Genomic DNA, 25,413 nt, shown 5'->3' on the forward strand with positions numbered 1-25,413 from the left:
ACGCAGTCAGTTCTTCTTTTACTCTTATGCTGTTTTGTGGATCAGGTTTAAAACTACTTATAAACACACACACACACAAAGTAACTCCACCAGAGTGCCTATTTCGGGTCACTTTTGCCGGTCCAAGCCCGGGTAAAGGAGAAGGGTTGGAATTGTGACATTACAAAAAACAATAATTGCTAAAAGAAATTTAATTTGTAGTTCTAAATAAACTCTAAATGCATTTAGGACGTTTTTTGCTCACTTTATGTCTCGTCCACGATGTTATTTCTCTCTCCAGCAGCATAGGTTACAATTACATTAGCATGACCAATTATGTAAATTGGGTGATGACGTCATTTAGCGACTTCTAGCGACTTTTAGGACAACCAATAGCGATTTTCCTTACTGATGAGTTGGCAACACTGCAGGCCAGACAAGTCAGCCATGTGGAACTATTTCAAAGTGAACGAAGACGCGAAAACAAAGGCGGACTGCAAATTGTGCTTAGCGAAATTGTCCAGAGGAGGCTCAAAAGGTAGCGCATTTAACACAAGTAATTTAATCAAGCACCAAAATCCCAACACAACAACGAGTACAAAGAGTTTACCCACGCTTATTTACCCACGCTTATTAGCACAGAGGAGCATAGCTGATGCTATAGCAGTGGGACGGAAAATAGTTGGGCATTTTAAACATTCCGCCTTAGCCTACTCCCGCCGCGAGGACATTCAGGGACAGCTCAACCAGCCAATAAAGAGACTGCAGCAGGACGTACAGACGTGCTGGAACAGCACGTATTACATGCTCCAGTCCCTCATTGAGCAAAAGCGAGTGCTGAGGGTGTCCGAGCACAAACTCCCTGACTATCTCACCGCTCACCAATGGGCTCTTATGGAGACGACTGTTGCCATCCTCGCCCCCTTTGAGGAACTAACTAAAAAAGTGAGGAGCTACGACGCACTAGCCTCTGATGTCATCCCAGCTGTGACTGTGCTAGTGAGACGTCTAAACAGAGAAACAGACGAGTAAATACCTCTCAGCCCCATGTAGCAGTGTGGAAAGTGAAAGGCTTTTTAGCTCAGTGTCACACATTATAGATGAAAACAGAAACAGTCTGACTGCTGATAATGCAGAAAAGCTACTTTTCTTAAAAAAAAAACCCTGCCATTCACTTTTTCTCTCCATTAAGTGAGTCATGTTAGACTTGATGTTAATACCTACCTCAGTTGCACTGACTGCCACAGTTCTATGTTGGTGGATGTTATTAGTTTATTCAAATATTGTGCACTAAATAGCAAAGATGTTTATTAATGCCCCTTGTGTTGTCCAAAGCGGCAGAGTTTACAATAAACTGAAAACAATACTTGAGTTGCACTGTCACTGTTTAAATTTTTTTTTTCATAATTATTTATTCTGTAATATGTTGCATACAACATGCTTTTCATTTTAAATAAATGTTCTTAATTCCAAACCAGTCCCTTGTTTTTTTTGTTTTGTTTTTTGTTAAATTATAGGACTAAAGCTGTTACCTGTAAATTTAAATCATGTTTTTATTAAGTATTCGGTATCGGCGAGTACTGAAATGCAAGTACTCGTACTCGTACTCGTTTCCAAAAAAGTGGTATCGGTGCATCCCTAGAATAGTTTATTCAGCCAGATTTAAAACTCATCACAGTACAGAAAAAGCATCAGTGAAGGTTACAAATTATCAGATAGTTGACTATTATCTGTGCTTGTTCTAGTTGACCTCAGTACTGTTGATCATAATATTTCATTACAGAGATTAGATCATGCTGTAGGTATTAAAAGTAGTGAACTGCAGTGGTTTGAATCATACCCATCTAATAGACTTTAATTTCTTCATTTCAATGGGGAGTCTTCTTCATGCATAGTGGTTAACTGAGATCTTCAACATCTGCATCCACATTCAAAACCAAATAAAAAACCAAAATATTTCTCAGGCTTCTCATTGGTTACTCTGTGTGTGTACGTGTGTTCCTGTGTGCGTAAGTGGGGTACATTTTGTGCATAGGAGGAGGGGAAGACATTATGTGTCTGTGGTTTATGTGTTTGGGGTGGATGTGGGTTCTGAGTAAACATTTTCACATGCATTTAGTGGAATCCAAAGCATGCTCAGATGACTTGAGGTAAGATTTGTTACATAAAAAAGACTAAATAAACCTCCTGTTTTAACTGTGTTTCTCAAACCTTTTCATCAAGTGTAAACCCACATCCAACCCTGCCAGATAGAATGTTTCAAATATATATGTTTTTATAAACCCAATATTATTTAGCCGTCATTGACTAAGTGTGCATGAAATCTCTTTACAGACAGTTTCAAGTATTTATAGTAGTTCATTTAAGTTGCAATGCACGCCATGCACACATAACCTTAGTCTCAAATTGTCAAATGGTCATAAATATTTTGTACTTGTAAATCAAATGCTGAATTTGTGTACTGAGTTTTGTAACCTTGTAAACCAAAATTTCTGAAAGTTTTATGTTTATGTTTTATGTTTGTGCATCTACAGATGTAGACAGAGAATTTGTGTGTGTAAAAAAAGTTATGTGTTTGTAAAAAATATTTACACAAGTTACAATTTTTTTTGTTAAGGTCTGGTTGCAGATACAAAGCAAAAAACTATGTGTAAAACTCTGCACTCAGGTTCCCTAATCCTAAAGGAATAATGCTATTTCTAACGACTAATATACCAAAACTTTATCCTTTCAGCAGCTACTGAAAGTTAGTGGACCTAGCTTCTATGGGATATTTATATAGAGATTTATATAGAGATCTTCCAGCTTCAAACTGTATTACCCTTCCAGGACCTGAAGCTCCGTAGAGGACCCCTCCAACAGCCAAACCCATCTGTTCTCCCATTGGATTGTTAAATTTGTGATTGACATTACATTGACCAATCAGCTTAAAGGAAGAAAAATCGGGTCAAAATTTGTACTTGTAAGTTGAAATCCACGTGCAGCGAGGAAACTGAGCGCAAAGTTTTACACATAGTTTTTTGCTTTGTATCTGTAACCAGACCTTAACAAAAAAAATTGAAACTCGTGTAAATATTTTTTGCAAAAACAAATCTTTTTTACACACAGACAAGTTCCCATCTGTAGACAAACACAAACATAAAACTTTCAGATATACTACTTAGGTAGGTATACCATACAACCTGAATCTGAGTGCGTGTGACTCCATCTATATCCAATTACAAGTTCTCTGCCTACATTGCTGATCACTTGCTGAGGCTCCAAAGGGGTCCTGTCTTCTTTGTCACTGGCCTTCAGAGGGTCTCCCGGCCAATGTCACTCCCCAGCCAAGCTACAGGGGTGTCCTGGCACCTCTGCCAACACAAGCCTCCATAGAATGTCCTCCAGACATGCTGACCTCAGTGTAGCGGTAACACTACACACCTTTGGAGTGGAAATCGCAAGTTCAATTTCCAGCACAGTGTCCTGGCTAGACCTCCCATGCTAAAATCAAGCCTTGGAATGGCGTGACTATATCTGCAGCTGTGTATGATTGTCTAGGTGACAAATAAAGCTTGGTTGTTGTTGTTGTTTCTCACTAGGCACCAGAGGATCTCCACCACTGATGTTGACCTCCAGCTAAGTAAAGCTGAGCTGTCCCATGTCCTTCTAATTTGTCTTGCCTCCACTACTGGTTTCCTGGCCAAATTCTAAATGTTTTTGTAAAGGTTTGTAAATTACATCATGGACGTTATCATTTAATATTTTCCAAACTTCATCTTATGAAATGTGGTTTTTCTTCCATATCTATCTATATATATATATATATATATATATATATATATATATATATATATATATATATATATATAGTTTTGCTGCCATCATTATTTAGCAAAAAACAAAAACAAACCAAACAAAAATCATTGTCTGCTATCCTGGCTGCAGGGCATGCTCATGTGTTAATTACATATAGAATTGCTATGAAATCTGACACATTACTGAATAATAATATTTTAATAACCTTTTTTGAGCCACCCATAAGTTGACTCGCTGGTGTGTTCCACATGCCCTGATGCATAACCCATTGCATTTGTCTTCTTCTGGGTTCTTGAAAAAGTCGCACAGTCTTGTGGAACAGTGTGTGTTTCCATAGAGTGCACTGACCTACAACAGGGTTGGTTTGTGCACCCTGAGAGTCTTGTTTGGTGGGTAGCATGCCCTTTAATTTTGTATTCAGTTTGATACAGTAAAATTCATGAATTTAATGTTTAAGTAAATATTTAAAACACACGAAAGCATACATCTATTTTTTTTAAACATACACCTTTAAACACAGTTGGGAGCTGATTTTTTCCTGAGAATACATCTGAAGCAGAAGCATATGTGATCACTGTTTCCTGCCTAGATAAACGATCTGGTTTCAGAAATGCAACCCAGAGGTTTGTGGCTTTATTTCTTTTAAGCTAGTCTGGAGTTGATGGTGTTACTTATGCTTCATTTCTGATCAGGTCCCTGATAAATGTGGTCAAGTTGCCTCTGTGTGAATCTTACACTTAGATGTGAGAATAAATTCTCAGAATGTTCTCCTGTAATAATCAGATTTTCACAAAAACTATTACAAAACAACTTTTTTTTCAGGGGCCATGCATTGAAAAAGTCACCAACTGATGTCCAACATTTTATTACTTTACTATTAGTTTATTTATTTTCAGATTTTTATTACATTTTCTTTTAAGTTTGGTTAGTGTGTCTTAGTGACAGGAATTAAGAGAGGCCACAGACACATGTAAAATAATTTAGAGTGAGTTATAATATGTAAGCTTGACAATGCTCCTTTGCTGTATTAAACCACTTAACATTGACATATACATCATTCAAACATAACCAATGCACGTAACTCAAAGAATGAACACTGTCGGATCAACATATAACAGAAAGGTTGGTACCTTTAGACAGGATGTTACTAGCAGCATGTGGCCAAAACATGTGTTCTGTTCCCATTTCTTTATCTGCATGTGAAATAAAGTAGGAAAATGACACAGGAAAAAAAAAAATTTTTGCAGCAACAAAGAGATTCTGATGATGATGATGCAGGCCTAAAAATGATTTACTGTGTTCCCAAGAAATAGGAAAAAATGCAGCACAGAGCAAATATCAGTGACAAATTGTAATTAGTATGTACAGAGGAGATCAAGAGGGAACAGCAGTGAGTGTCCAAAGCCATTTATAAAAAAAATTGTGGATGCTCTGTCGTAGCTTGGGGCTGCATTTCAGCTTGTGGTGTTGCAGAATTGTCACAAATAACGGAATTATGAATGCAGGAAATGACTCATCATAAACTGCTTGGAACAGTGCTGGGTCAGGCATCCTATCAGCAGTTGAACTGGAGTTAAATCAATCTGTTAGCATTTCTTTTAAAATTATTAATTAAAAAAAAACAGCTATTGAATCAGCTATTAAAGGTTGAATTTACAGTTTATCAGTAAATTAAATTTCACATTCTCATAAAATCAGTAGTGTGATTTACTGTTGATATGTTTACACATTTTCTCAGTGTTACAGCATCAGAGTGAGTTTAAGTTTAACATAAAAAGGTGCTGTATAAGAAATTGGAGCACTTGTGTTTTCTTTCAATCTAAGTTAACATTTGTGAGTCTAACTTTGGTGCGTCTGCTGCTCATTTCCATTTTTGTGGGTGAAGCCAGGGCAATATAAGGTTGAACATATCATTTGTCTGCCTCACTCTCAAGTCATAAGCTGTGGTGATGATGTGGTTCCTGCTGCTGCTTCTCCACCTCACTCACATTGAGCTGGTGATCTCACAAGGCAAGTCAATTTAGTTTCTTTAACTTTGAATAGTAGTAATGTTATTAATTAATAGCATTATTTTAAATTAAAAATCTTTAAAATATCTTTGAAATCTTTAAAATGTTTAAAGTGAAATCTCCCTGTGTGTGTGTGTGTGTGTGTGTGTGTGTGTGTGTGTGTGTGTGTTATTTGCATCCATTTACCTTTTACCTTGATTTTTTAAATAACAATTTCAAACTATTTATATAACAATCAGCTGTTCTGCATTCAATAAGATGCCACACAAATTATTTGTGCCACTCCAAATATTTCTGTCCACTACAAAGGAGCACATCACAGCCTGATACCTGCAGGTCTGACAGCAGCAGGTGTATCACTCCTGTTTCTACCTGGAGACAGCAGTCGCCTCATTGTTCTGACACACAACACAAAACTATCCACAACACTACACACTAACTACACAAGACAACACATTAACTACACACTCCAAACACACTAAATGTCACAAATCTCTCTCTCTCTCGCCGTCACTCCTAAAACCTCTGTTTTTGTTTTTTTTGTTTTTGTTTTTGCTCATAAGCAGAGAGTGATTGGCTTGCCACGACTACTTTATTCTTCCTCAGTCAAACAGCAGCACTCATGCGATTGTTTTGCCCCCTTAGCTCCAGGTGTTGTGCTAGACAGTGATCGTGATTATCGTCCGCGGGAGTGCGCACAGCTGCTTAAAGCTGTAGCGTCCAGATTACTTACAGCTACTTCCGTGCAACTGATATAAGATGCAGTAAGCTGAACACAGCTTCAACTGTCTGTTTGTTGAAAAATAGTAACGGACCGCGTTTTCTTCTTAGTAACTGTAACGGCGTTGTAACGATAGGAATAGTAATTAGTTAGATTACTCGTTACTGAAAAAAGTAATGCGTTTACTTGTAACGCCGTTTTTCCCATCACTGGTCTTTTATGAAAAAGTTATTAGGCTTTTTTGGGTGCCAAATGTCTTTGTCAGTAGATTAGCAGACTAATTACAGACAAAACAATGTTTGCCCAATAGTCGAGTGTTTACCAGCCACTCACACCTTGGCCAATAGAATAAAATAGAATAGCCTTTTATTGTCATTGTAAATTTACAACAAAATTGTGGGGGCTCCTCGCTAAGTGTGCAGAAATAAAATATCAATAGTAATTGTTAATTTGTTTTAACATGTTTTAATTTATTTTAGTTATTTAATTTATTTTATCTTATTTTATCTTATTTTTATTTACTTTGCTTAGGCTATTTGCATGTACAACACTTTGTGAACTCTGGTTTTATGTTAAAGTGCTTTATAAATAAAGGTGGTATGGTATGGTAAGACAACAGGAATAAATAACAAGCCTGCTTTATTGCTTTTAATGTCTTTAAATTTCCTTCACCTTAATTCTAAAAAATCTGAGGTTGTCAGTTGTTACAGTAAAACCGAATCATCATTTAAGAGCCTTCGTATCATTTTTGGTACTGATTTGAAATTTGAATCTCACATCTCAACGCTCACCCAGTCTATTTCTCTCATTTAATTAGGAAACATCACAAATTTCAGACCCTTACTGACACTTAGCATTGTGGAACTTTTATTGCACGCTTTAAATTTCTGTCATCTTGGTTACTGTGACTCACTTGTCCCATGCACCTCTCGGTCCTCTTTAGCTCGTGTTTAGCTGGTCCAGAATGCAGCACCTACGCTGCAAACAAAAACTAGCTGGTGCTCATACATCACCCCTATTCTTGCTTCTGGTCAAATTCATGGTGAATTTATTTTAAAATTTTATTAATGAAATATAAAGTGCTACATGGTGTGGCTCCTGACTCTAAGAAGACCTGCTAAGTCCTTATTCAAGCAGTCAGCCTCTCTGATCATGTGATCAGGGTCTTTTAGTTATTCCACTCTCTTATTTTAAAACCGAAGGTGAGATTGTAGTTCCTAATCTCTGAAAAAGTATGATATGATACGTGCTAGAGTATGATAAAATATTACTTACATAGTGCTTTTCTACTCCTTTTGAGCACCCAGAGTGTGTTTTGTTGAAAGTAGTAGAGAATCATTATTCTGCTCAGCTATCAGCAAAGACATTCAGCATTTTAAAGTCAAAGCACTTTTTACTACAAGCCCAATTCACCCAGTCACAAGCACAAATTCATGCAGTGCTTTAATCCTGTGTCTAAGGGCTTTGTCTAACTTTCACACATGAACCACTGACCTTTCAACAGGTAGACAACCTGCACAGCCACTTACTGTATATCATGTTTCTCTTTTTGTGTCCATCAGGTCTCAAGGTGGTGTTTTTGAGTGGAACCTGTTCTGGTCATGTGGGGATAGAGCATGGCAGAGAAATCTACTGGCTCTCTGGGTCTAAAGAGACATGGAACCAGGAGTCTGCAGACACAGTGTGTCAGCAGATGCATTGTGGGAACGCTGCCAGCTTTTCTTTCAATTCTAGGGCTGATATGATTAATAAAGTTTGGAAAAACTCTTTTAGCTGCTCATCCAGAAAAAAGTCTCTTTTTGAGTGTAACCAAACTACACCTCTGCATCCTGACCACCATAATTCTACTGCCTATGTGAAATGTTCAGGTAATGTGAATGAGTTAAAGTATAAAACTAAGAATAAGGTCATTGTGGAATCAATTTATTGTGAAGAGACACAATTTATTTATAACAGACTTTACCGTTTAATGTCCATAGATGTACATTCACCTCCTCGTTTTCTCTCAATCAAGTTTCTACTATTTTCAGTTTTTTTTTCTGAAACCTAGCTTGGTCTAAGAAGTTGTGAAATATCTGCTGATACTAGTTTCCTCTTAACTTTTGCTTTTTCGATGTCACAACAGGAAATATTAAGATGAGGTTGACGAACAGCTGCTGGGGAAAAGTCAGGATTCGTGTAGAAGATGAGGAAGGAGATATGTGTGCAGACACCTGGACAGAAGACAAGTCTGTGAAGCTGTGTGAAAAGCTTAACTGTGGGACGCCCATAAAAGCCCACAACAGTCCCAAAGATGGTGATATCCTCTTTAAGAGTTTACACCCGACAAGTCAGACTACTGACCTGACACAGAGCATCTTTGTCAAAAACCAGGACAATGATAAGTCCTGTACACAAAAACCAGCCTATGTTGTTTGCTCAGGTAATTAATTGTTTTAAAAATATTTTTATAATGCAAAAATATAATAAATGTCATAACTTTGCTTTTTAACAGGTTCCATTTTAAACTCATTTGGACCTTCTGGAAAAAAGTGCCAGTTTTATTGCTCCAATATATTGAACTGTTGATTCTTCAGTCACTAAGTTACAGCATACCAGAATTTAAAAAAAAACAGACAGAAAGACATAAGTCTGTTTTTAAATGTTGCTTTAAATGTTTTACAAATATCTGTGTAAATACTATTTTTCATTATTAAGCTCATTTATATTAAAGAATTAAATATAAATCTTTCTGAAGCTATCAGACACTAAGATGATGATGGTTCTTGTTGCTTAAAATTCTAATTAAAAATAAAATAAGAGTATTATAAATATATGGTATTATTATTTTTGTTTGTTTTCTTGCAGGTAGTGTCAAGCCCAGATTCAGCATTCCCAGTTACAAATGCTTTGGAAACGTAGAGGTGGAGTATGAGGGGAAGTGGATCCCTGTGTGCGAGGATGCTCTCAAAGACACTAACAATCGAAACACCATCTGTCAGGAGCTTAAATGTGGTGATGCTGTCGAGACTCTTCCCTACTTTGGACCTGCACCAGCAGATAAATTAGCCATTTCAAATCTAAACTGCACTGCAAATGCTAACAGTCCATTATCTGCATGCAGCAGTATTATTGCTTCTACAGCTGCCTGCAAACACAGTGGCCTCCGATGCTCTGGTGTGTATAATGATCTTTGTGTCAGCAGTTTCTTAATTATTATTTGCTCCTTCAGCCTAATTTTAAAATAAAGGCTTTGAAACTGAATTGAAATTGAAACAAACTGAGATTAGTTTGTATTTCAGAAAAATGTTGAGATAAAAATAATGCTGCGTTCAAACTTCAAAGGTTACTTTTAGTGAAATAAAGGTTAGAATGTTAACATCTTCACCACCATTAATCATATTTGTTCTACTCAGTTTTACTCTTTTCTTTTCTGCTTGTTGTCCATGTCACCAGTATGGCTCTGCCACACAGTCTGACTCATTTAGTGTCTGGAATCAGCTGGAAACAGCTAGCCTGTGCAGTCTGATGGTTATAAAAATATCGCTGTCATCAGTTGTCATCTCTTTGTTATCACTCTATAAAATCATTTTATTTACACAGCAGTCAGAAGAGTAGCTAAACTTTAAAAACTTTAAGTTGATGCAGGATCATAATGTCATTTCTGTGTGCAGAGTGTGTTATTTATATCATTGAGATCCTGTTGGTTACATCATGTTTTGTGAACTTTTTATTTCTCTTGTCTGTCTCAGAATGGAGGACGATGGTACCTGACAAAAAGGCCTGTAGTGGAACAGTGTTGGTTCACTGGAGACAGGGACTCAGTGCTGTTTCCAGAGAAAACTTCAATGAAACTGAGAAGGAAAAGCTTTGCCAGGATATGGACTGTGGTGGATACCAATCAACAAATAAAAAACACCCCAAAACAACTGAAATAGATTCTTTTTGGAACAAAAGCTTCAGCTGTGGTGAAAATCCAGGAAGCATTTGGGAATGTGAAAATAAAACCACACCCTCAAGGAAGGAGCCAGTCTTTATTGAATGCAAAAGTAAGATTTATATCAGCAGGACTGATCTTAAATGATCACAGACTTTTTACATTTGCACTGGAAACACTGAAGAGTGAAACAAGACACAAGGAGTGTGAAAGAGAATTATTCCAGATATACTGGATAAAGTAACAAACCAAATCTAAAAGTGTTAAATGAACTATTTGATTATGGACTTGTGCTTCATATTTTGACTTTGCAGTGCAGAGACGATTAACTGATCATTTCTACCTCAGTGCTTTATGTCTTTATCAATACTTGACTGCAGTGTTTATTGCTTTCCTTCCCAGAGGAGCCCAATGTCAGCCTTTCACAGGGCTGTCGTGGGGAAGTGAGGATAGATGGCGTTCCAGTGTGTGCTAGTAACTGGGATCTATCCTATGCACACAAAGTTTGCCAAGAAAAGCTTTGTGGCAATGCTGTCTTCATTAAACCCAAAGCTCCATCAAAGGGTTCAGATAACATTTACCATGTCAGCTGTGAAAAGTACCATTCCATCATTGGCCAGTGCAGGAGGACTAAAGGACAGTGTGACACAAATGTGGTGTTCATTACTTGTAGTGGTAAGTGTGAGTCCATACACCTCTCTTTCCATAAACCCATCCCTATATACAGTACATACATGCATGTCCTCTGTTAATTTTGGTAGTATTTTAATTCATTATCTTGGGGTAATTTTCAGGTATTTATATTATAAAACAGAAGATTATTTTTAAAATAAAAATGACATTGTTAAGCTCCTTATAAGATAGAAATCTGAGTTATTTTTTGAATTTTTTTTAAAAATATGTTGAACACATGTTTTACACTCCAACTTTAATAAATGTAGAGTGATGACAGGTGCTTGCTTTGCTCCTAGTGATTTTGCTAAAGCTAAGTTGACCATCTCTAACATCATATTTGCCAGACAGAAGTGGATGAGCTTGTTTCCTTCTTTCAACACAGTTTCTTTGCTTTTACAGAAAGTGTAAAGTTCCGCACGACTGAAAAACATGGAGGTGTCCTTGAAGTCAATTATCGAGATAAGTGGGAAAGAGTATGTCCATTTAATCGTACCCAAGTGTTAGAGATAAAGCTCTGTAAAGAAATTAATGAGACCCATAGCGGCTCTACGGAAATCAAACAGGTAAATCTTTACATTCTGCTTCTTGAATCGGTCACTGATTTGTCTCATATTCTACAAATTAAAATTATGGACAGTTTCCTGGCTCTGTGTCTCAGCTTAATCTAATAATGAAGACTGGAATCTCACATTTAAAATATTTAGGTTTGTAAAATGGAAAGAAATGCATGAGACGTGTGTCTGAATAAACACAAATTGACCAAATGTTTGAAGTTAAAAACTTTCTGGACACTTTGCTGACACAAAGTTTGCAGAAATATAAAAGAAACTGAATGTCCCAATACTTTTGGTCTGGACTTCTAGTGACTTCTTTTGCTGTGTGTTGCTTCAGTCAGGCCTGTTTTTACTGCCAGAGAAAATTTCAGTGTTTTTTATTCTGGCTGTATCTCTAAATGTGAAAAAGTTTAAATTTGATTCAAGGTCAACTTAGAAACAACACTGGAGTTCACTGATGTTACCATGGACGTCAAGTACACCGTCAAACAACGTTCCTGTCGAAAAGTTTCTTCAGCTACAATATTTTGTGAAGGTAAGATAAACCATGAATCCATCAATCAATTACTTGTTTTTGACAGAAAGACACTTTTTGTATTCTGTAAATCTGAGCTGACTTACTTTGATCAGTGTGATACAGATAAATTATGACTGAAACTCACTGTGACTGAATCCAGAAAAAATAATAAACTGGCTGTGTGTGATTTCAGCCTATGAAAAATGGACTCCCACACCACCACCGCTGCCACCACTTTCCACTATATCCATAGCACCTATTATCATGGGTGTGAGATTTCTTCTTGTAGTGATCTTGACTTTTGTATTTGTACAAGTTTGTGTCAAGAGAGCCAGGAGCTCCAGAGCTTCATGTGAGTATATTTATTACATAACTTACACACATGGCTTCTCACTTTTAATTGAAAACCTTAAAAAGTGTAAAGATCCCGGTTGAACATGAGATCATCCCAAGGGCGTAGATTTGGCATGGACGGAAGGGACATGTCCCCACCAATATTCAGCGATTATTGAATTGTCCCCACCAATAATTTGATCTATTCCAGTAAAGAAAATCAAACCCGATAGAAAAAAAACGATCAGTCAACGTCTCATTCACCCAGCGGTGCAGAAAGAGTTAAATTACTTCCTCTACTGGAGTCCTACCTCATGTGACAAATATGGCCAATGTGATTGGCTGTGCCTTTCAGGGAGCTCTGTTTAGTTTTAGCAGTGGCAAGCCTGCGCTGCGAGGAGGAGAGGAGGACAGCAGCAAAAAGGAAGAACCTGGATATAAGTATTTTTCAAAGAAACCAAGTTGGCTTTAAGTGCAAGTCACTTAAAGCCACTTCTCCCAGAGTAGCATTTCTAATTTTGATTGAAACTGTCAGAGAAAACGGCAGCTTTGAGCAGGCCAGAATATTAGTTTACAGAAGCTGTTAAAATTATATGTCTAACATTAAAATATTGGTGACACAATAATTTCATCCTAATGGTACTGACATGTTCATAGGTTTAATTTTTGAGACAAAATGTCATGAGGTAGTCATGATTTTGCAAATATCCACCTTGTAGTGCAGTTTGCACAAATTGTTTTAAAAATGCACTCACCCTACAAACATTACTGATGAGTCAAGATCTGCACAAATTGACAGAAACACTGAAGCAGCTCCACATTTTATTCTTATTGTCATGTATGTCCTATTTGTCAGGTGACAGAAGAACCAACACAAAGCTCAGAGAGCAATGGTGATGCAAGATCACAGGTGAAATTGGATGATGACTTGTTGGTTCATTACTGTATTTGAAGTACATGTGTGACTGCATGTATGTGGAATGTCTCACTGTTATTTATCAGGTGACAGAGGCAGCTCTGCCATGTTGTAGCTCGGACAGAGGTGAAGAGGTGAGGTCACAGGTGACTGACTGATGATTTGGTGCTATAGATTTATTATCATGACAATTGTTAGGCTGCTGATGTAAATTGTTTCATTAGTGTATATTTGACAAAGAATGTGAATTGACATGTCTCACTTTTTATATGGCACGAATCAATGCGTTATTTTATCAGGTGGCAATATGTCCTAGTGCAGTCACAGGGGAAGAGCCAGGGCCAAAGGTGAGGCACATCAAGCACAGAATATTAATTGTAATCTGAGGATAAAACACATGTACTGAGGCTGAAAGAAGCTTCAGTGCTCTCAGAAGACTAAAAAGATGGCTATGGTTAACAATGACTCAAATGAGATTAAACAATGCTGCTGTATGTCCACCAGGAGAGACTGGACAGTATAGATGTAAAACAAATATGCCAGCACTTTATCTCAGTTAACGAGAGGAGCAGGCATGTGTTTGGCTGCTTCACATAGTGGACATTGAGTTGTTGTGTGACACCAGTAGTATTAATGTCTGTTGCTGTAACAGTAGTTCATGTTTAGAATAGAAAATCTCAGCTCACTGATTTGATCGGGGCAATTGTGTGCCTAAACTGTTGCATAATTTTGCTGAGAGATCATCATTGTCATGACTGTATTTGAAGCTATTTTTATTTTTGTATGATACCTGATTTATATGGATTATGGCTGATGTAAACTAAAGCCTAAAATACTTAGTTAGTCATTTGTTTAATAGTAATTTAACATTATATAATTCACATATAAAACTATGAATTGTGATTTTAAATGGTTTAAAAGCACGTAGAATAGCATATGTAGGCAAGTATATTTCTCCTCTTTTTATTAAGAAGCAAAAACAAAAAGGAAAAAAAAAAGAAACAGGTCAGAGTTCGGTGGTTGAATCATCCATCCCCACCAATGCCAAAACCAAATCTATGCCCTTGGATCATCCTTTTATATTCCAAGTTTAAAACCAAAAAGGGTGTTGCAGACTGCCACAAGAGGGCAGTCTTTACAGGCATTTCAAATATCACCATCACTGCTGCTGACTGAACGAGCAGCCCATCAGCTCAACCAAATGTTGCTTGATTGAAAATGTAAATACAGAAGAGAAAAATTAAGCACACCTGTTCTTGTGCTGTGTTTTTCCTGCTCTTGTGCTCCTTGTTACCTCACTGGTACATTAGCACTGTGCATTGGTGAGACAGCTGTTGTTATGTACTGTATGAGTAAATGTGAAATGCTTTCAGTAAGAATGCTGCCTGGGAAAGAACTGGAGTTTGAAGGTGGGGAACATGAAGATGTCATTGACAAAGAAAATGAGATGGAAGACTTAAGTTGTACTGGTGAGTCATTAAGTCTTTCATTCATTTTTTCTTGTCTTTTTTTTCCTAAACAAATCTTTAGCTTAGTGTCATTTACATACTGTACATCATTAAGATCACTATTTTAGTTTGGAAATATAAAAAGTAGCAACACCTTTAACACTTTTTTACTTTACACTGATAATCATTAGATATTATTTGAACAAATTATTATTATTATTATTGCTTTTGTGAGTTATTTCTACCTAATTGATTTCCATCAAGAACTTCAGTCTCTCTGCTCATAAAAAACAAAACCTCACCTTCTGATGTTGTCTCCTTGTGCACTGCTACTGCTGCTCCCTGCTAACCATTCGAAGACATACACTTTCAATTTCACCAAAATTTCACAATGAACCTGAACAGAGATATAAAACAGATGCAAATGCAAAATTCTCGTATCATTGGTGATGAGAGTTAGGTCTCTGGATACAAAGACCGGCGTTTGTAGTCCAGAGTGTCAAAACCCCAGAAATCGTCAGGAGCATGACCACGAACAGCGCTTATTTGATTGATTGAAAATATGTCAAAAGTGAAAACAATCTGCCAGCCAATCGGCCACCATGTTTCCACTCACAGTCCAGTGAAAATGCAAATATTTTTAAGCTGTAAACACACAGCTTTCCCTCGCCAGATGTGCCTCATTGCAAAGCAGCACTTTTTAACATAATGCAGTCTAAGTCTGTGATAATAATCTTAAAGTAGAATTACCACCTTTGACACTGTCACAAAATGAAAATGTATACAATTCCCATTTATTAAGATGTTCTTCTGTGCCAGAGTTCTTTTTGTAAAACTATTTGCCTATCTTAGATTTATCTCAGATCGTTCCTATTAAACTGTCCTTTTCAGGATGTGAGGTTCAGTTGTCTTTGAAAAACAGTCACAGATCTGGCATGTGGGAGTTTTTTGGGAAATATTTGTTTTTTAAAAAGCCAACATGGTGTAAGTGTTGTCTTGCTATTTTTCATTCAGGAGTCAGATCAGAGGCTGAATTAATCTCAGAGAAGGATGATATTCAAGCAGATGAGGCTCGACCCCTGACCTTTCCAGGCACTAGTGCCATCAACATCAACACACATAAAGGTGTCCATAATGAAAGCACTGGAGCTCTAAACTAGTTTGATCACAGTGTTTCCATTTTAATAACAGTAACTGGCAAATAAATTAAAATAAATAAGACTAATCAATGTTTAACACGTGTCATCTGTTTTTCTTTGTGACAGATGGGGTGATCTATGAAGTGGAAAATCCAGTGGAGAGTTTTGACGACATCAATACAATCCCTGGAACCACACAGACTACAGCAGAGGTCCATGACAGCCATACATGACTTAAACACAGCAGCCCCAGGATTGGTGCGGAGGAATGAGGACTAAATGAAAAACAATATTAAAATCTTTAAATGCAATATACATTTAGTGAAATAGCTGAAGGAAAACTATATTTGATGCAAGAACTTGCTGTAAAAACAATAACAATCTCTCTTTTGATACTGTATGGCAAAAACTGTAAAATGCAAAATGTATAAGAGTGCTAAGGTATTACTCTGAGTAAAATATAGTCTTTAAAGCATAAATATTCAATATCTTGTGGTTGTCGTCTTGTCAATGTGTCAGTAGATGGTCGTTGAGACACCAGAATCTCAGTTGTAGTAGTTCTAAGCTGGTCTGTTTAGTCTTCATTTTAAAGAGGCTCAACTTTACAAATAAAAAACTATTAGATTTCATTGATTATCTTTTGTGTTTATTTCTTCTCATGGTTGTAGCTTTTTTTTTTCTGCAGCTAATTTAGGGCTAATTTTCACAGTCATGACAACTGTTCACAGAACACATTTTTCTATAAGTCCCCCAATTTGTTTATTTTTCTTAAACTTAAGAATAATTAAGGTTGTGACTGTTGTGAGTGTCAGGTGGGTGATCTTTCAGTCTGTTTAGCTTCTTTGGCAGGTACATTTTGTTTTAAGACTAGCCTCTTGAGCCCCAGCACCTCCAGTGCCGGGAGCAAAAAGGGGGGAGATCTTGTTTTTTTGGCTGTAACAAGAGCTTGGTAATATAAGTCCCGTAAACCTCTGAATCTCAGCTAAGAGCTCATATAAACCATTTCTACAACCACCAAACACAGTGAAAGCAGCAAACTAGTCAAAGCCTGGCGCATTTGTCAAAAAAAAAAAATCAACACACTGATTCAGAAACTGATTCAGAAAAGTTTGTTCACAAAACAAACATTTTTAGGCATGTAAATAAAGTAAAATAATTTCTGCTGTTCAATAAATTTCAACTGACATATATTGCCAAAATGTAGCAAACTGCAAAAAGCCTGGCTTTCTATTCATTAAAAGTGCTGCAGTCTTTCACTGTTTCACTTCAGGAGCATTCATCTCTTCACAGACAATGTCGATATGTTGATTCCTTTTTTTCTGGAGTTAAATGTGAACCGAAGCATATTTTCAAAGTGTTTATGTGCAATAAAATCCAAAAATAAATTATACTTACTTTATCTATATTCCAGCTTCTGTAACTTTGATCTAGTAACATTTGCTGTAATATTTACACCTCTGATGAAATCTCACAAATGTTAGCTTTATTTTGATACCAAGATTGTTTAAACAGAGTTTGTAATTGCAGAAAAATACAGGCTCAGAAGGCCACTTGGTGAATAACAGGCTAGTCAGCATTAGCATGCCATTTGAAATCGGGATGAATTATGGGTGTATTGCTGACTAAAACTTACCAGCCAATATTACTGTTGAGCTGACATTACATTTTGTTCTTACCATGGGACACTGGATAGATGAATACCACTGACATAAAATGAGTGACATTTTTAGGTTTGCTCCTCTGAGTACATCTCCTAATGCCTGAGAGATAAGCTATTTCATCAACAAGACGTTTTGAGAGTCACTGAAGTTCTGAAACTGAAACAACGTTCTCTATTATGACTTAAGAATTTATGCCAGTGGTCAAAATTAGAGCAGCTGCTTACTACAAATGTTAACCCAAGTAAGGCCATCGTTGAGGCACTGACAGACCGGCTAGTGCAGCTTTTATAAGACTGACAGACCTACTAAGGCCTCGGATGCTTGGTTAGGAGTTAGCAAAGGGCCACTGAGAAGAGAGCCAACGATACACCCAAAGGGACTAATTTGTAAGCAGTGCCCCTTATGTCATATGTAAACATCACAGCCAGCATCGCTGTTAGAGGCCTTGCTGAGGGATCATGGTGTAGGATTAAGTCTGCTGTGTAGCTGAAACTGAAATAGATACAGCAGAGACATAGTGGTCAGCAAGTGATCTCGATGATAATTACAGTGAGTCTCAAGTGTCATTTGTCCAGAGAAGGAACCAGTGGGGACTTAGAAGCCATATACACAGTTCTTAACAATAGAAATCATGTCTGTCCACAGCCTGTTTGGGTTTTTTTATTATTGTTGTTTGGTTTACACACTTGTTACCTCCAAATCATGCTTACTGTAGATGCTGTCCACACCCACATGCACACACACACTTATTGGAATCAATGTTTTTAAAAATAGATACACCAAATTTAACTTCTCATAAAATTTCCACTCTAAAAATCTAATATGTAGAAAGAACAATAAACATAATAAAAAGTTTACTGCAAGTTCTGAAGTCTGCAGAATCACAAACTTGGTGTGATGCCTTGTTACATAGAACACACATGCAAAATATTATTTTAATCTTCTTTTCATGTATGTGAGAACCAGCACATACATGTGGAAAAGTGTAAGCCTCCTTTCATATTACCTACTGTTTTGAATATTTATCACAGTCACATGTTTCAGATCATCAAAAAAATTTAAGATTAGACAAACATAACCAAAGTAAATATAAAATGCAGTTTTTAAATGATGATTTCATAGATTAATGCAGAAAGGTCATCCAAACCTCCCTGGTCCTGTGTGAAAAAATTACTCCCCCTCTTGTTAAATCATGAATTAACTGTGAATAACTACATTTTTTTGGAAAGCTCAGTTCAGTTTCACACTCTGGCCTGATTACTGGTAGAATTGGTGAATCAAGTAATCAGTTAAATAGAACCTGACTGACAAAGTGAAACAGGCTAGAAGACCTCAAAAATCAACACATCATGCCACGATCTAAAATAACACCTGAGAAACAAAATCACTGACATCTGTCAGTCTGGAAAGGGTTACAAGCCATTTCTAAGGCTTTGGGACTCCAACAATCCACAGTCAGGGTCATTATACACAAACAGAGAAAACCTGGAACAGTGGTGAGCTTCCCAGAAGTGACTAGCCGACCAAAATTACCTCAAGAGTGGAGCTAAAATTCATTCAGGAGGTCACAAAAGACCCCAGTTTGACTGAATTATGAAAATTCTCCAAAGATGAGTGGCCCAAAATTCCTTCACAGTGCTGTAAAAGACTCATTGCTAGTTGTTGCAAATGCTTGATTGCAGTTTTTTCTATTAAGGGTGGCCCAACCAGTTATTAAATAATAAACACCTTCATTTAAAATTATGATCTGAAACAGTTAAGTTTGGCAAACATACAAAAAAAAATAGGAAATTAGGAAGGGGGCAAAAACTTTTTCACACCACTCTACAGTCAGTGAGCCAAATTCCTCCACTGGCTTTGCTACTAATACACTGCCTGCATTAGTTTTTGTATGACAGGCCTGGAAGTGCACTTGGGTCCCAGAGTGAATTGAAAGAAGACCCCAGTTTGTGTACTGTCCTAAAAATATAGTAAAGCATGAGTTGGAAAAACACGTTAAGAACTCGGGTCAGTCTGGTTCTTCCATCCTCAGATCCTGAAACATTCCAATCAGAAAGGAACACTGGTGGAGATTATGCATGTAACCTTGTTAAAGAAAGGTCAATAAAGTATTACAGATGGGGTACAAAAAATGACTTGTGAGGTCATGATTTTGATCTGTTTTATGTAACTGTGTGTATTTCAGCCGTGAGCTGCAATCACAGCATTGTAAGATGGTGAAAGATGTCTCTCTGTGAATGGTACTCATGACCAATCGTCATTGATCAGTGGTCATGACAATTTGCATATTAATGATCGTCAGTGGTGCTAGTTTCATTCATTATGCAGATTTACTGTGTATAAATTTGGGGAAACCTGCATTCAGCTGAGACTGAAGAAGTCATTTGAATAAGTGATGAAATGTTTCTCCCGCTGAAAACGCTGCGTCCAGATAAACAGAATCAACTTCTTGGGGTTTCTCTTTGTACATAAGATAGAAATAACCATATAACTACAGAACATATAATCATGAATTGTATATTTTTGCATGCTGGGTACACACACTTTTTTAAAAATGTTTAGTTTTTACATATAAGAACATAAAGAAAAATCATCTGGTCTTTATCATTATTACACCATGTCATTGTTTATTTCACAGAAACTAAGTGAAAATACAAAAGCAGTGTATGAAAAACTAGAAGCACTCTGCTGCAACTGCAGTAGCTTTGCATTAATTGTTTTCTGTATGTCAGTTTCTCATTGTTTCGGTTTCTCTGCAACCGTCTCTGTTCCCTCCTTTTTTTATTGTTTTGCATCTGTTTTCTCATTTTATGCTGTTTTTGCAGGAATCAAACATAAATTTCATAGATGATTATTAGGTCATTTGTATTTCTGGTGGACGTAAATTCAAATAAAATTCAACTCTGTCCCTGCAGGCACAGTCTATGTGTTATAATACTCAAAACCTCAAAAATACTGTATGTATTAGTGGTGCAACGGATCAAAAATCTCACGGTTCGGATCGGATTGTGGTTTTAAGTCACAGATCGGATCAATTTTCGGGTCAGCAAAAAAAGAAAAAAGACAAAAATTTAACATTTACTTATTGAAGTATTTTTTGTCTGTTAAAAACATTCAACTCAACACTCATTCCACTCAATTATTTTTTAAAAAATTATGGTACAGTATAGGGCAGTACAGGGCTTTGTATCTACCACTCAATTCAATTCAATTCAATTGTATTTATAAAGCGCCAAATCACAACAACAGTCGCCTCAAGGTGCTTTATATTGTAAGGTAGCCCCTACAATAATACATACCGCTCATTATATCGCACTCTGCTGTGATATAATGAGCTGTCACGGTCACGTAGCTTTCCGTTGCCCTGAAAGTCCACCCATTTGTAGTAGTTAGGGCAACAGAAGATGCCTGGGACAGTTCAGCCATAACTTTAATCTTTTCCTGCTCATACATGCTTGGAACGATCTTGCCACTAAAGTGGACGCAAACGGGATATCATAGCGTGGCTCAAGCACGTTCATCATAGTTTAAACCCCTTGTTTCGCACAATGGAATATGGCCTCCTGTCTGCAGCTAAACACGCCAATCCGGTTGTTAAGTCTGACGTCACTAGGAGTGTCTGGGCCTAAACTCCGCTGGAGGTCCATATATCAAACGATCACTATGGCATTACTGAGAGTTGAAAAACTGTCTAAAGTCTTTCATCTTTAATAAAATGATCAGCGTTCTTCTCTACCAGGTGTAACAATTGTTACACCTGGTAGAGAAGGTAAAAAAATATATTTTAAAATACATTTCAAAATATACAAAAAATGGCCAAAAAACATATATGCTAAAATACATTTTAAAATATATTTATATATTTTGAAATGTATTTTAGCACATATATTTTTTGGCCATTTTTTGTATATTTTAAAATATATTTAAAAAATATATTTATAATATATTTTGAAATGTGTTTTAAAACATATATTTTTGGCTGTTTTTTTATATTTTGAAATATATTTATAAAATATATTTCAAAATACAATTTAAACTTATTTAAAATCATTCAAAAATATATAAATTTAACCTTTCATATATTTCTAAGAAAACACATTCACATGTAACAACTGAAAGAAATCTTTATTTGATGTTTAAAACATACATATAGCATATCAATCAGGCAAGGAATATACATTTCATAATTTTATTGTCATTACATACTTAAACATTCTAAAAGAAACACACACACACACACACATATATGTGTGTGTGTGTGTGTGTGTATGTGTACATATATATATATATATATATATATATATATATATATATATATATATGTATGTATACACATACACACACATATGTGTGTGTATGTGTATATGTGTGTGTGATTGTATGAACATAAGTCAACATACTTAAAATGTAATTTCTTTTCCTTTTCCAGCAGTCTCAGTTCCCCCAGCTTTCACTGCAATCCTCAAAGCCCCTCTGGACACATTGGGAAACCTCTTCCTTACCGCCACTGTAACAAACAAAAGTCACAGTTCTATTACTTTTATCAGAGTTAAAATAAAAATATGATTTATGTTAGCTGGCTTCATTTAGCAAACAGATATTTCTGTTTATATAGATACAGATATTTATACAGATAAATTTTACGCATAATTTTACCTCTTTTTTTTTCCTAGATGGAAAGTCTATCCAGTTCACATTACAGTAATGCTAACACCCCTTTTGGTCGTCTCTCCTTACCCTCCAGCATTCATAAATCTGTTGACCTTCTTTGTCTGAGACCAACCACTACAATGCATCATCACCTATTTGTATTGGTAACTTGCTTTACAACCTATTTTAACTGTTGCAAAGTAAGTTACTTGTGCTGTATGCAATTTTAGATACACAGAAAGTCTTCACTTACTATATATGGCTGTCATAGTGTCCTTATCAAGGGCAGTTCTTCACTCTGCGCTGATGTCCGTTTTGCTCTGTCCTCCTATAAAAAGCATGAACATTTGAGTGTTTGACTAGTTTTAGATTTCCAAAAATCTGATATTTGTACAACTAAACATTTGAACTACAATGATATGCTATTGAGAGATACTTTTATGGGTACTTTTTGGTACAGAAACTGGTGACAGAGTTGTAGGCTTTTTAGAGTACTATTAGCTAACCATTTGAACTGACTTTCAAAGCTGTTTACCTTTTAAATTGCTGTGGATCAAAACCTCCAGTGGGAAGACGGCCATTAGAAGAACACGCACCATTGAACCTGAAAATAACAAAAACAAACAAAAAACAGAACAATATATAAGAGTCAGGTAGGGTAATAAATCTCTTCTGAAGCAATATAGTTCATTTTGGGTGAAAAACAAAACATTCCTCTAAAATATATATACTGACATCAGCAATCAACATCATGATTGTAATTATTTCCTTTTTAGTACATCTACTGCTGTGTGCATGTGTCAAGCACTACGACTGTATCTATGCATATAAATTCACCATATATATCCTGCAAAAATGTTTTGTTATAGTCAAAAAAGGCCAACAAACAAAGGCATTCAATCAGAGGTGAGAAATTAATTGGGAATATCAATTATCAACCTACTAGCAATAAAGCTTCTTTAACCAAGAAGCTTGAAATATTTGAATGTAAAATAAAATAAATAAATAAATAAGAAAAATAACATGATGTAATTAAAATGCACAACTTACATTAAGGAAATCTGCATTTGTGTCCACAGGCTAAAAGTAAAACAGTAAATGTGTTAGTAATAGTACAGGTATTTGTAAAAAAAAAAAAAAAAAAAAAAAAAAAAAAAAAAAAAAAGAGGCAGTAACTGTGACTCTTCTAGTGGGATGCTAAATGCAGAGATTTATATTTACAGTATAATACTGCATGTACAGGTAGCTGTGTTGTGAACTGTAACTGAATATCAGAGAATCTCAGAGAATCTCACCATAATAATGCAAGGTCTACACACTTTCAATTGACAAACCAACATCTAATTCTTAAAATATTTAGATCATCGAAATTAGGTATCAAAATATTAGATACCATAAAAACTTGAATAAATAGAAAACAATGTTATTTAATGTTATTGTGTTGTTATTATTATATTTTATTTTTGTAAATATAATGGCAGATAAATTGTATCATCAACAATTATTGAGGTCATGTACATGTATTGTGTCGATATATCGATTATTGTGATAGGCCTACTGTTTTGGTATCATAACAAGCTTGTCAAACATGCATGACCACTAAGCAATGTCTAAGCAGTAGTACTGGTCTGAATGACAACAAACATAACTAGTGTTTTGGAAAATCTGTTAGAAAACAGTTATTTCAATAATTATGATTAGCATGTGACACAGACACTACATAAAAAACTACAACAACAAATACTTACTTTAGGAGGATGGGGGAGGGCAGCGTGAGGTTGAGACTTTGACATCTGTAAGAAACAAATTCATGTTTTACAAACAAGTCACTTAAAAATACATTAATGTGGCAGACTGTTCCCTGTTCAGATGCAGTGTATAAGTACAATCAGGGCTGTCACAACAATGGGGTGGGGCCAAGTGGCTGCAACCCTAGGTACAATGTGCAGGTATATATAATTACATATAATATATGTGAATAAAGCAAGAATCTGTTCAGGTTAGTCACTGTGCTGACTGATGCTTGCTAGGTTTATATGATTGCAAACTGCACAAAAAAAAACACAACAACAACAACATTCATGACAAACAAAATTACTTACATTTATGTAAATCTCACATCAGGAAGATCTGCATTCGATTTCATGGGCTGAAATAAATAGGCAGAAACATTACTGCTAAAAAAAACAAAAAACAAAAACTCTAAAAAGCCTAAAAATGACTTAAAAAGCAAGGAAATGTGGAACATTGTAATTTGCGAACATTAATAAAGCATAACTGTGCTTTGTTTCTAACCTTGGTAAGTACTCTGTAGCCAGAAGGAGAGGTGGGATTTCTGTGAAAGCCAAATTAAATGTGAATAGGTTTTGATAGTTATTGTGTATAACAAGTGTAAACAGTTTTATTTGTATTTTTTTCCCTTTCTGAGAAGGCAGAATAATAACAAAAGTCAAAAGTACGTCACAATATAATTAATTAAGTTACATATTTTGATTACCAAATTATGGAAGCGTGGAGCTGCCACCCAGGCAAAAGAAAAATAGAGCTATGTCACGTTATAACGTGAAATGTTTATTGTTCTAACATTATGCTTTTCATGTTTGTATAATATAATATCACGTTATTACAATATACATAATTATCACGTTCGCACAATATTGTATGGACGTGATAATTATGTACATTTTTCGTACAATGTTGTTCAAACATGTTGTTCAAACGTGAAAAATTGTATAAACATGATAGTGTCGTGGTTTTAGGCAAGGATTCAAGCGACACCTTGTAGAGCACACAAACTCCGACCTTTATTAATCACTTCCTGTTTCCGAACCCCTTTCACAATAAAACAGGTTATACACAGATTACACCACATCCTCCTTTCGCTGAAAACATCAAACTTACAAGAACATTCTGCATATATGAAAACTGTACTTTTCTTTTTCTTAGAACCTTTCATAGAAACTTTTCTTTCTCTTCAACCTTTTTTTCTTTACTTTTAAACCCATGTTTTTCTTTTTTTGTTTTGTTTATTTTCACAAGTCCAGTCTTTGTGGTTTTTTGACAATCCTGCCAGCCCTAGTTCTGACAGGACCTGGGT

The 25,413-nt window shown here is 36.0% G+C and overlaps 1 protein-coding gene and 1 long non-coding RNA gene across 2 annotated transcripts; one reads left to right on the forward strand and one right to left on the reverse strand.

Annotated features, from left to right (window-relative positions):
* Nucleotides 1–7,782: 7,782 nt before the first annotated feature.
* On the forward strand, nucleotides 7,783–16,620 carry LOC146494908 (antigen WC1.1-like). The gene is made up of 11 exons (XM_085145126.1): nucleotides 7,783–8,375; nucleotides 8,633–8,929; nucleotides 9,355–9,663; nucleotides 10,239–10,535; nucleotides 10,826–11,098; nucleotides 11,498–11,661; nucleotides 12,079–12,187; nucleotides 12,363–12,521; nucleotides 14,792–14,887; nucleotides 15,881–15,991; nucleotides 16,132–16,620. The coding sequence occupies exons 1-11, from the start codon at nucleotides 8,045–8,047 to the stop codon at nucleotides 16,236–16,238; spliced, it is 2,253 nt and encodes a 750-aa protein (XP_085001252.1). The 5' UTR covers nucleotides 7,783–8,044; the 3' UTR covers nucleotides 16,239–16,620.
* Nucleotides 16,621–22,009: 5,389 nt separating this feature from the next.
* Nucleotides 22,010–24,752, reverse strand: LOC146494909 (uncharacterized). Its single transcript, XR_014871448.1, has 7 exons — nucleotides 24,612–24,752; nucleotides 24,419–24,465; nucleotides 24,065–24,109; nucleotides 23,367–23,396; nucleotides 22,852–22,920; nucleotides 22,570–22,644; nucleotides 22,010–22,173 (listed from the first exon to the last, which is right to left on the reverse strand). It is a non-coding gene; the product is annotated as an uncharacterized LOC146494909 (long non-coding RNA).
* Between the last annotated feature and the right edge of the window lie 661 nt (nucleotides 24,753–25,413).

The sequence above is a fragment of the Neolamprologus multifasciatus genome, chromosome 20 (genome assembly GCF_963576455.1).
Source record: "Neolamprologus multifasciatus chromosome 20, fNeoMul1.2, whole genome shotgun sequence".
NCBI classification, from domain to species: Eukaryota; Metazoa; Chordata; class Actinopteri; order Cichliformes; family Cichlidae; genus Neolamprologus; species Neolamprologus multifasciatus.